Source organism: Peromyscus eremicus, chromosome X (genome assembly GCF_949786415.1).
Source record: "Peromyscus eremicus chromosome X, PerEre_H2_v1, whole genome shotgun sequence".
Classification (NCBI taxonomy): Eukaryota; Metazoa; Chordata; class Mammalia; order Rodentia; family Cricetidae; genus Peromyscus; species Peromyscus eremicus.
Window position 1 is genome coordinate 24,199,247 of NC_081439.1, and position 13,084 is coordinate 24,212,330.

The window sequence follows — 13,084 nt, forward strand, 5'->3', positions numbered from 1 at the left end:
GGGATTAAAAACATGTTTTACTCTAGGCATCATTACAATCTTATATTTGAGACAAATCATTTTCTTCCACTTTTATCTCTATTTTGGAAATGTTCTGCAGCATACACATAAGCCTCATATATGATTTTTCCATATAGAATTAAGTGAAGAGATACATTTCTGGGGATTGATTTTATTTTGGCTGAAGTATCAGGCCTGCAGGGATACAGTCAGGTCTAGAGTTTCTGTGTTGATGAACTTGGAAATAGACAAATTTGAAGCTGGAGTACAGGGATGTCTCATCACAGCACCATATAGTTTTTTGTTTAAAGTGAGCCACTTTTTTCTAGGTTTAAGAATTATGAAAACAAATGCATGGAATTGATTTTAAATGTCAGCAGAATGCATGGACACTGATGCATTTTATCTCAGAAGAAGCTCAGAAAGTCTCACCATCTGAGCGGCGTAAAAATCTGGTGAAAGGTCATTTGGAGCCTTGCTACTCAGTGTGTGACTGTGGGCCAGAAGCATCACCCTTAGCTAATAAGAACTTGTTAGAAATGCGGAATCTCAGATCCTGAAGCAGGCCTACAGTGTCAGAATTTGCATTTCAATGGGATCTTCCTGTGTTTTACATTAAAAAGTAAAAAGAACTTGGATTTTTAAAAATCACAATCTACCTTTGAAAAAGTATAGGGTTCTTTGTTACTTTGCTCTTATACATAAGACAATCCAAGGAGAAACATGTCATTTCTGGAATAAATTTAACAACAGTGTATTCTCAAATGAACCCCTGTGGTGGAGTACTAAAGTGCTTAAGTGCTATATTTCACGGAAAAAAAGCAAGTTCCTCACCCAGTTCGTGATAGGACACACATTTTCAAGTGCTACCAGTTACTATACGGTTCAACTATTTCCCTTTCCACTTGTTATCAATAGTCTGGGTAAATTCGATTGGAGATAGCAGGTTACCTGATACGGTTTTATACCGGACTTAGAAAGTTTCATTATGTTCAGTCTCTTTAGCCAATACGGGAGAAGAAGAGCAACATTTAATTACTCGACCCTTCCAGGCAATTAACACCTGTGATGGGAAGGTGAAACTAAATCCCCATCTCCGTTTTCTTTGCTCCATTTCTATCATGTAACACTGTTCAAACCTTAATCAGAGCAGGAAAAGATTGCTACTGCCCCCTGCTGGCTCATTCTCTCCCCCCCCCCTTTCCGAATTTCATCTGTGACTTAAGGATGCCCAAAGATTTTGAGCCACTAAACAGTAGAACGAACTTTCACAACTAGGGATATAGACCCTTTGGGAACAAGAGGCTAAAATCAAAACAGAACACGCAAGAGCCAAGAAAGGCATAAAGATATTCTAAATTCAATTGCTGATCCCCGTGAATCTCTCTCTCTCTCTCTTTTTTTTTTTTTTTTTTTTTTCTTACAAGAAAGCTCATCTGTGCCGAGGAAATGCACCCTCCATGTCAGCACAGGACTTCTCTTTTCCTCTGGCTTCTACTGACCAGATGTTGACTTCCCGCACCCATTATAATTTCAGTACTCTGGATGTTGTTCTTTGTTTTCCTAGTTTACTTTTCCGACGCCTAAGCCTCGTTCCGGTCTCTTCTGCTTCAAACTCCTATCCCGCCTACCCAAAGGCAGACTAGCATTTCTAGGACCTCAGACCCTAGCCTTTCTCACCTTTTCCCTCTACCAGGACCCTTGTCGTCTTCACACTCCTTTCAGTAGCCCCCTCATCAGAGGAGCAGTCACTCTTTGCATTTCAACAGCAGGCGCAACTCCTCTTGAATGCCTCTCTCCGACCCCCGCCCCAAGCTACTGAAAAAGGAAACATGCGCACTTCAGAGCTAGGAGCTGTCCGAGTGCTGAAATTTATAGGCTGGGTAAGATCACGTCTCCGTCTTTTTCTGTAGCCCTCATTCCAGCACAGGATCTCAGTAATATTTCCCTCTTTCCCCCAAACACTCCTACACACAGAGTCCTTTATTCTCCCTCATTTACAACTTCTTTTAAAAAGAGAACATTTCCTAAAGAAAGGGGCTTTGCTGAATAGAAAAGATATAAAACAAAAGCTACAGCAGCCCGACTTCCAGCATGGCATTGTCACCAGCCCCCTTTGCATGGTGATGCGATTAAGGTAGCAGCATTTTTATTATTCAGGAAAAGCAGCTAGGGGATTCATCAGTTCTGAGGCTTTGTCTCTCCTGAGCTAACTGATGGTCCTGAGCCTTGGTTTGACCTGACCATGATGCCCAGGACTGGCACTTCTTGTTTTTTCTCAACAAACTGTACAACCCCAAATCTCTTTTTGATTTTCAAGGAAACTAGATTCCTGCCAGATTTTGAATCTGGACAATAAATAGACACTTTGTCCTAGTCTTCTTTCTGGAATCATTTCGGGATATTTTCCACAAGCATCACAGAAACAGGAATGAACCGGCAGCTAGTGAACATTTTGACAGCCCTGTTTGCATTTTTCTTAGGGACAAACCACTTCAGGTAGGTGAAATGATTTTGCATGCTGATATTTTCCTCATGAAAACTGTTTGAAAGAGAAAGTATGCAATGCTCTGTTTGTTTTTCCCTGCATCATACTATTTTAATGTTGTAGAGGAGAGTTTGGTTTCTTTTGTTCATTTAAAAAGCTTAATTATGGTGGGAGGGAGGCAAATGTTCACAAAAGCAAGTTTCATGTTGCATAGCTGTACTCTGTGCATTTCAACACACATTTTCACAGTTAATGTGATATTAAGATTAGACTAGTGAGTTGTGTGCTCTTTACATTTCTATATAAGGTTGATATCTTTTGCTTTCAAATTCTTCTGGAAGTCATTTAAAGGGTTTATTGGGTGCAATGTTCTTTTTTTCATATGGTGGAAGTGGTTGGATTAATTTCCCAAGAGCATGCTCATTTTATGTAAAATGAATAAGAACCCTGATTCTCAGCCAACTTGGGACTTCTGTTACATTTCACCAACTAGGAGCATGCTATGAAATCTATGATTTAGGAAATTTTTTCAAGTATTAAATATCTTTATACAACTCCATCTTACTGTTCAGTCTATTTGAGAATTGATTGCATACCAAAATTTAATTAAAATGACGTCTTTGTATTTATGCCTGTATGAGAAATGGGGTGTGTATAATTAAAACGAGTGAGAAGTCATTATTTGCATGCTTGCATTTTCAAATAATTTACTAATTGTGAAATCAATTCATACTTCAAAATATCAATTTTATTGCCAGTGAGTGAAATAGCCATTTAATGGTATATAGTCTAAGACAGCCTAGACATAAAAAAATCATTAAAAAATATATGGGACATTGAAAGTTTTACAAGATTTTATGGTATTTTTTCACAGAACCAAGAGAAATTAAACACATAGAAATAATTCTATGAGTACTGGGAAAATCCACTATGTTCCTTTCAGGTTTACACCTCTTACTATCATTAAGAAAAATTGTAGGCTTGGTTTTTTATTAGAGTCATCACCATCATTACCATCATCAACATTGGCCTCACTCCAACCACCATAATAATAAAATAATACTTGATTAATCAGATGAAGCTGCATATGGGAATGTGAGTATTTCTGGATGACCGTACCAATTTTAACTCCTACCAAATGTTCACATCATCTTTGCACTTATAATTAATACCTCTGATTTGTTGGCATGAGTGTTGTATTATCTTAAAGGCAGAATTATGAAATTATTTAAAACACACTCATATATATATGTACACACAAACACTTTAATGACATTCAGTCAACTACCAATGTATTGTGAAAGAATTCACTTTGTTACAAACCAAATATGCCATTTTTACATGCTCATTATAACTTCTAATATGGATATGAATATGTGAGAAATTGTCCAATCACCTTTACTGATTTTGATAATGTGAAAGGTAGACTGGTATAGAAATGATGTCTCATTAACGCTTTATTGGAGACTCAACAATTCATATGTTCATATATGAATAAGAACTGATAAAATAATTGAACTAACATACTCACTATTGATCTATTTTAAAATGGTGAAATTCCAAGTGTAGGTTCTTTTATGGACAACATATTGGAAAAGACCAATGCATGATAGCTGCAATAGAATAGTAACAACTGAGAAAATATGCATGCATTAATTAATGTTATTATTCAGTCTATTTTATTATTACACATTTCTCATGAAGGATAGAAGATACATTTAAAGATGAAATGCAACAATTTTCATGGTCATAAGGAAATGATTTTACATTTATCACACAAATTTCACAAACTGTCTTTAGTTCTCTGATAATTTTAAAAGCAAAAATCCTTTGTATATCCATGAAATCTGGGACTTGAGTATGTATACATTTTCTCACCTTAAGCAAAACAGAATTAAAGTTTAGATACTTGGGTGACATTACCCAGTATTTATCCTTTTCATCAGTTGAAGTTAACTTTAGAGAATGTACAGTTCAGAAGTTGATCAAAGACTTCAACTTTTTCTTCTTGTTAGTATATTAAATGTCTTTGCCAAAACGTAGTTCAAATGTTCTGAATTAGTTCTCAGAGGATGAAAGTGAAATTCCTGCTAAAAGAGTTAATAATATGTTTAGGGAAGCATTCTGCAAAGACCATGACTCCAGGTCTGGGAAACATCCCTCACAGACCCTGTCTCCATCAGACTTCTTGGACAAATTAATGGGAAGGACATCAGGATATGATGCAAGAATCAGGCCAAATTTTAAAGGTAGGTTTCAGTGAAAACTTATGCTACAGCTTTGTGAAACGTTTCAGGTGTCAGAATGTTTTACACTGAGGAATACATATTGTAAAAGAGAATTGCCAAGTATTTCTCTTGTTTTATTTTGGCATTAAAAAAATATCTCTAAATTAAAACATCTTAAATTTTATTTAGCATTTCAGATGTTCAAAAACCTGTTTTTACTTTATTCTACAAGTGACCCTAGTGGCAGAGATTATTGTCACAATCCCTATTCTGTCTTAAGTAGGACTGTGCCTGAAAGTGAGTGCAAAAGTTTGCCTGCATGAACATCTATGAGGAAACACCACAAGTTCAATAGTTACACCAAAACATTAAGTTGTTTCAAATATCGATATCAAAGTCAAGTTGACATTACAATATAATACATGCTATTTTACATACTATCAGACCTCTTTAACTTATAGATTCTGTTGAGAAGAGGCTTTAATTTAATATAGCATATATTTTCAATTCTAAGTTACTTAAACATTCCAATTGCTGATTTGAAATTATTTATCTGAAGTTAACAAAAAGAAAGAGTATAGGCATCTAACGTACACCTGTTAGAGATGATAGATACTTTCTTTGTTCAATTGAGAGAAAACAGAAGATTAATATTGTTTTTGTTGGTTTAACATTACAAAATACAGTAATAGTCTGTAGAAGTGATAGACATATCCATTTGGTTTTGTTTTACTTTGAATCAGGAAAAAAAGCTATATTAAGGAAAAACAATTGTTGCTAGAACTGAATTGTTCTAATGCTTTTGTTTTAATACATATTTTAACTGACAAATGTCCTTTCTGAAATAATAAGTGTAACATAATGCACTGTGAAGTGTTCATGATATTTTATAAAGGGGGAGACTTTTCATCTGTTATGTAGTAATTCATGCATCAGTTTGGTTTTTCTCATTAATAATTTAATCGCATTACTCTCCTTGAGTTTTGATTCCTATTTATTGGCAAATATGATCATGAAAACTAAATTCTAAATTTACTTCTCACTTAAATGTAATGCCTCTGAATATACCCAGTTTTGAGCTTATTCTATAAAATCGTATATCATATTTTTGGTAAAACAAGTATCTTTTTAATTGAAAATGTTGCTTAAAAAGACAGCTAAGTTCAGTTTTCCTGAAGAAAACCTTTAAGTTTATTCAATTTTCTACAGTTATGTGGTCACTGCTCAGGAACTCAATATTTGAAATGAAGTTATATGAGTAACAAGCCAAGAGTCAGCTTTCAATAGGATTGGTCACTCACATATTTAGAGTCTAAACCATAGGCACAATACTGAATGCTGGGTACTTTGGAAAGCTGAGAAATGAAATGAGTGTATGTACAAAAATATTCACTGGGAAAAGAAGATGTTACATGAATAATTACAGTATTTGAAATAAATTAAGTGTCATTGGGTAGTATGGATAAAATACAAAAGGATCCCTCAAAGTGGAGAGAAAACTTCCTACTAAGCTATTTCTATAAAGCCTCATTTCATCCAGATAAGGAAAACTGTTCAAATTCATAAGTATCTTTGCCTGATAATAGTGATTGCTTATCACCATCAAATAGTAGTAAAGCAAACATTCATGTGACCACTTACTATTTTAATATGCACATAGAATTAATTATCGTTTTCACAATTTTGTTTCTGCTGTGAATGTCACTCTTTGTAAATGATATTTATGGTTCTAAAAGATAAATGAATGAGGAAGTTGAAGCTAGCAGTGCAAAATCATTCCTTTGTGATTTAGCAAATATGTAAAGGAAAAATTAAGAATTTTAAAGGCTTAAAAGGCAAATGAAGAGAATATCACTTTTGGTTCTAAAGTGAATGAATGTCACCGAGCTTTGTGTTTTCCCTTTAATACTCCACTACAATAAACACCATTATTCCTTCACAACCATATTTAGATAGACCATTTGTATCAGACCAGGTCAATTATTTGACGTCTCCCAAGGTGCTCTTTATTCTAGAGAGCTTGGTATTTCAATGTAAACAATTCTCTAATATTTCAAAATAAGACAATTTCTTATCAGTCACACTCTAATGAAACATTATATGTCGAATAAGATGAGTATGCATACTTATGGATTGTTAATTAACCCTACACTGTACTTAAGAGGGCAGGGTGATATCTTATTTTACATGTACACGCATGACTTTTTGGCAATATAAGGCGAAAATCATCCTCTTTTAGTAGAATAAGGAAATAAAGAATGAGAGAAGGAAATGCAGATTAAATTGTGAAAATTAATGCTTCTAATTAACTTAGTAGATCTTGAGGGTGGGGCTTTGGACAGCAATAGACACAGTGAAAAATAAAAAAGATCTTGACTTAGCAGAGAGAAAGAAATTAAAATTGAGATATAGTGGGGAACTTGGAGCATCAAGAACCTAGGAAGAAAACTACAGCACTTATATTTGCTTGGTAATGTATGAGTGAGAAATTTTATATAGTGTGTAGAAATGAGGATCAATTAAGAGATATAATTGCATTTAGAATAGTGAGAGTCTCCTTGTAAAGTAAATTGCTTGTGATAATAATAAACATGATGACAATGTTGATATTGACAATAACAGTGATTAAGAAGAAGAGATAAAGACAAATTTTTACCACAGAAGAACAAACACTGAAGCCAAATATGGGCTATTAAGGTAAGGAGAAAGGCTACTCTATGAGCCTTAGGAAATCTTAGGAGATTTCTCTGTCTTCCTTGCTGCTCTACATTGGAAAGAGGAAAACCAAATGCAAATGCATAATTTTTTCCTATTGGAAAGCTTTTTTTCCCCCAAGTGTACTTTCAAGTCAGTAAAATATTGCATGTCTATTCCATGTCCCTGATGGACTCTGAAAGATGTCATAATGGGCCTACATATACAAAGAAAGATAGATGCAAGATAGGAAAAGAAACCAGAAATGATTCAGTCTTAGGCCCTGTAATTGAGAGACATTCTTAGAAACTACAGGAAAAGAAATAGCTTTTCTGCTGTTCTGAGGCACAAGTGTATAAACAAAATCATGAGTCAGAGTTGCCAATTGAATTCTATCCATAGGATCCATAGAGATGCGAATCAGATCTTGTCAAAACTAAAATTTTCAAATTTCCCTATGCAGATGAAAACACAAGTATGCCCATTCACAATTCCCTTGTCCTAAAACTGTGGCAAATGGTGATTCTGTATCAACAGAGACACCTCTTTCCTCCACTGGGGTGACTTGTCTCGTTTTAGTTGATTTATCATGGTGCTCTCATCACCTTACCACATTTGCCTCTGTCACTATTATTGTACCTGGAAAATGTCACGTTCAACATTAAGCTTTTAATGAAATGCTCAAACGTGGATAAAATGCATTAGTTCTGTTTCTCTCATTTTGAAACAAAGCCTTTATCTATTTTAATACAATTTTCTTTGAAAATAAAATTAACTTCAAGTTAAATCCTTAATCTCATCCCAGTGTGAACAAATACATTTCACTATAGCAATTTGGGGAATAGGATTTGGTGTAGATAATATTAGGGGGTAATATTCATTCCTCATCTTGGTGCTTGGCATGCAAACTAATTTTTCTCATGTCTAGAGATCTATGTTTAAAAGTGTGATGTGTGACATTAACACCTACATTTGCATTCAGCATAGCTTTCTGCAATTTCCAGTGAGTTAGTAGCTAAAGAAATGTTCCATATATAGTTAGAGCTGGATTGATCCTCTTCTGTAAAGTCAAAGGTTTTCAAGCTTTGTTTCTTGGAGACTCTGTAGCTCAATGCAGTTGAAGTTCAAATATGAATTTCGATGCCTGTCCAGCTGGACAGTTGGAAGTATCTTTCTCAGTTAGGGATAATGTAGCCAACCATGATCATGTTTTTGGTAACATAGACATTAGACATTACTGTGAATTCTAAAAAGGAGGGACACAATGCTTCTAAGTATGAAGCATGAGTCTGCAGAAAGTAGCAAAAGCCCTCAGGCACTCTAAAGGATACCAAAACCTTGGTTATTTTGAGATCCTTGTTTTAGTAGGAATTGCAGAAGACAATGGCTCAGTTACCTTGGTAGGACATATGGAATCATATGAGTTATCCATTGCACAATTACTTTTTTCACAGAATTACTATTCTACTTTACTTTGAGATTTCCCAGAATTAATCAATAGGCTTGAAGTAAATCCGTTTTAACTCCTTTGGATGGGAAAAAAGCCCAATGAAATAATGCCAATGTTGAAACATATTACAGTAATTGTTAGCAATATATAAAATGCTTGATTTTCATATATCTATAAATTACAGTGTGAAAATATAAAGTATATAAATGCAGCATATGATATTTTTGAGACACCATTTTTAAATTACAGAAGCAGCAGTCATTCAAGTGGACTAGAACTAAGCCAAATTACAAGATGATTGTCATTTCTATTAGGGAAAATTGTTTGTCCTTTGCTACATACTGAAAATAGAAGAAATTAGAAATATGAGGAAACTGGAAGACAACTAAGCAAAAGAAAAGAAAGAAAGGAAATTAGATGACTGAAAATAAGAATATTATAATTTTAGGACAAATTATAAAACCACTTTTCAAATTATTTTCAATATGTTTATATACCTCTTTCCAATGCACATATAGTGTGGAGATATATGCCTATATATATACATATATACATATATATATATACATATATATATATCATGCATTAAAGGATCTGAAAGATATGTAGGAGAACATTGATTATCTCTCAGAAGTGGGAATGGTTACCAGAGAATCTAGGATAGAAAGAAATTTTACTTTTCTCAGCATGTCTCCTGAATTTTGGTCATTATACACACTTCCATTTCAAAAGGAGAATTAATTGGTAAGTACATACTGAAAGGTATAATTCAAGGAATGTCTCTCTTCAACTGTTCAGACTTTGGTTACAGATTAAAGCAATTGTCACTTTAGGTACAGTAACATGAATGTGGCCTGATTTCAAAAATATTCAAACCTCCTGCCTGAAATTCCCTGACTAATGTACTTCTTAAATTAGCTTGCTACTATCACGCCTCAAATTACAGTACTGTTGCTTCTGTTTTGGCATTAATTTTTCATCACGTATTAAAACACATGATGGAACTAACAATAAAGCTTATCAGTTACTTTCTCCAAAACTTATTTGAGAGTATTGTTTCTAGTTTGGAATTAGGAAGTAAAATGTAGACCCTAGGTTTTGGAGTTTGTTTTAATTAATTCAATCTTTCTTTGATGTTTTTATACATATATAAAAATCATTCTAATTACTCTTATTTCCCACACTGTCAACCTCTCACTCCTCCCTATACATCCATTTCCCACATTTATGTCTGTTTTGTTTTATTTTGTTTTGTGACTCACTGAGTTTTTAAGAACAAGACAATAGTCTGAGCGGTGTTGGCACAGGCCTTTAATTCCAGCTCTCGGGAGGCAGAGGCAAGTGGATCTCTGTGATTTTACAGCCACTCTGTTTTACATAGCAAGGTCCAGGACAGCCTCGGCACACAGAGAAACCCTGTCTCAAAGAACCAAAAAGAAAAAAAAAGACAATTGGAGGTAAATATGTGGGTAACAATAGAAAATTTATATGTAGCTGTTTTGTTCAAGAATGATGTTAACAAAGACTTGAACATCTGAAGCCCACTGATTGCAGCACAATTAACTTTACTTTTTGTGTGCTGTATGAACATCGATCAGCATATCTATATATACACTATCCCCCAACCCTTGCCTTAGGCCCACAGGATAGTTGTCAGGGATTTTAGGTGGTATCAAAAAAGAAAGCACCCAGAACATCCTAATGATTTCTGACAAAGCACATGCCAAAAGATTTAGCAGTATACAGGTTAGCATTGTGGACAGAGTCCTGGACTTAGGTCTTGAAGATTAGCATTCGTGTTGTGTTTCAGCCACTTTTGAGAAAAGGTGTCTTCACATTTGTTCGTGTCTTGTATGTTCTTATGTCTTTAGCTGCCTCATTTGGGATTTTCTGAGAGTCAATTGAGCCAAATAGGGTCATGATTTTAATTGTTTGCAAATAAGTAGTTCTGATTACTTGCATAAGACCTTCACAACATTGAGCCTTTCAATGTTCCATCACAGGGTCAGAAAGAGCTCCAGAAGCTATGGTAGAAGGAAATAACATACTTCCAAAAGTTATCCTTAGATTTCCATAGATAACATTGTGCCATGTGTATGCTCAGAAATTCATGTTGTATTAATAAGTGTGTATGTGTGTATGTGTGTGTGTACATGCACACACACATACACAAATAGTACAAAAATAAATTCAGTTATGGAGTGATGAGGGGTTTTTGAGGCCATGAGGCCTCACCACTGCCTGGGGATCTATTGGTAGTTAATGGTTGGTGGATCAGGAATAAACATTTTCTTCAGTGGTATACCCACTGTTAAGGTACCTCTGCTCCTATAACTGACCTCTCATTCATGCAATCTTAATGGAACTTATTAGTCAACAATAACAACAACAAATAAACATGAAATTAGAAGGCAGATTAGTTGTGAAAAGAAAGGGAAGCATCAGGCATGAGAGGGTATAGAGTGGTGCATATGCTCAAAATGCATGTAAGAAAATGTCCTAATACAACTCATTATAATATATAATTAATATATTTTAATAAAAGAGTAATAAATCACAAGTTGAACTTGTTTTTAAAAGACTATTATTTATAATGTGAGTTATTATTACCATTCTTGCATTCTTTAATCCAACAGTTACTGTGACTGTCAGAGCTTGTGACTACATCCTCATAGATGTCAGATTTCTTTTAATTGGAAGAAACCAATTAGAAACATTCCAGCATATTAGATTCTACTAATAGTGATTCCAAAGTAGGTTCTATGTATCTCACCTAGTTTTCCTTTTATTAGTTCAGTGGGAGCATTTTTACTGTGAATGGGTTATTTAAAATGCCTAAATGTGAAGCCAAGAGGGAGCCATTTGTATGAAGGCATTATCTTTACCTTTTAAAATACCACCCAGGATTATTATTCCGGATAGTCTAGAAGAATAAAACAAATAAAAACTGCAGACTAAATTCCACCCAGTCCTTGAAATGGAGATTCTGAATTTAACCAAAGCTACTATGGCTTTTGCCCGGCTGCTGTCTTTGCAAGGTTCATTATACAAACACATGTAATTGATTTCCAGTTTTACAATAAGTGTTTTAAAGAGAGCGTTTGAGCTCTACAATATAGGAGATTATGAGCAAAAGAAATAGAGGCCCATCATGTAGTCTTTGAGAAAGTATTGCATAAATTCTTAGTTGATGATAAGAAAACTCCATACATTTATTTTCTTCACTGAAAAAGCATAAACATCTTATGCTGGGTTCAGAAGAGCTTTTCTCTCCTTTCCTATTCTGAAGGACAAGTTGTTCTATTTTGCTGATAAATCTATAGTTTGATTTTAAGAAATGAAAATTAAAAGATAATGACATGAATATCAAGGTGTCTTAGTAGCTAGTCATTGGACAGTATAATAATTCTAGTTAGAGTGGTTAGGTGAAACATATCTATCAAGCTTCTTAACATGACTTTTGGAAGTATCATTTATTTCATATTTTTTTCATTGAAAATATTTTCTCATACAATATATTGTGATCATAGACACTATGGCATATAGCATTTGTTCATTGACTTCTCTTCGGAGAGGACTGTTCTGGATATTTGTGACTGATTATACATGCTTATTTTTAGAATGTGTGTTTTTTCTTTCATTCCTATTTATTTATGTAAAAAGTTTTTTTCCATTGTACATGCCAATCTCAGTTTCCCCTCCCACCCCTTCTCCTGCTATTAACATGTAAAAGCCACCCAAGGATCTATAGGAACAAGAGAATTAGGTATCTGAATGGTATTCAGAAGTGTGGAGACATTTAAGAACAAAGTCAATAGTTTACATGGCTGGAGTCACCAACCAGGACAATCATTAGGCAAATACTAGTGGAAAGCTGAGCTCTCTTGCAGTCTTGTCCTGAGGTGTACACCCAACTTTCCATTATGAACAGAAATACATCAAATAGTGGCTCTGTTTTCATGCACACATCCTTGCAAGAGGCTAAAACAAATCTTGGATTGAGAATAAATGTGGGAAATTCAAAAGCACTTGTAATATATGAGACAAGACAGCTTTTATTTTCTATATCTTCTTTTATGTGGAGAGGGAGACATATTTTCTTGGGAGTAAAAAGTCTAATTCATCTGTGTACTGTCAAAGCATAGAATAAATTTGTTATAAGGGATCATATTTGTATACACAAAATGTACTTGTAAAGATTTTTTATCTTTATGTTTGAGTCTA

At 34.3% G+C, this 13,084-nt stretch overlaps 1 protein-coding gene across 4 annotated transcripts in view; it reads left to right on the top strand.

Moving 5' to 3' along the window:
• Window positions 1–2,431: 2,431 nt before the first annotated feature.
• The window catches only part of Glra2 (glycine receptor alpha 2), a 193,542-nt gene continuing 182,889 nt past the window's right edge, over window positions 2,432–13,084 (top strand). For 2 of the 4 annotated variants that reach the window (XM_059250738.1, XM_059250736.1), the window contains exons 1-2: window positions 2,432–2,499; window positions 4,604–4,737. In XM_059250738.1, the coding sequence (XP_059106721.1) occupies window positions 2,432–2,499; window positions 4,604–4,737 (202 nt within the window). Of the gene's footprint in view, window positions 2,500–4,603; window positions 4,738–13,084 lie in introns of those variants that run through there. The other 2 variants (XM_059250739.1, XM_059250740.1) reach the window with 1 other exon arrangement.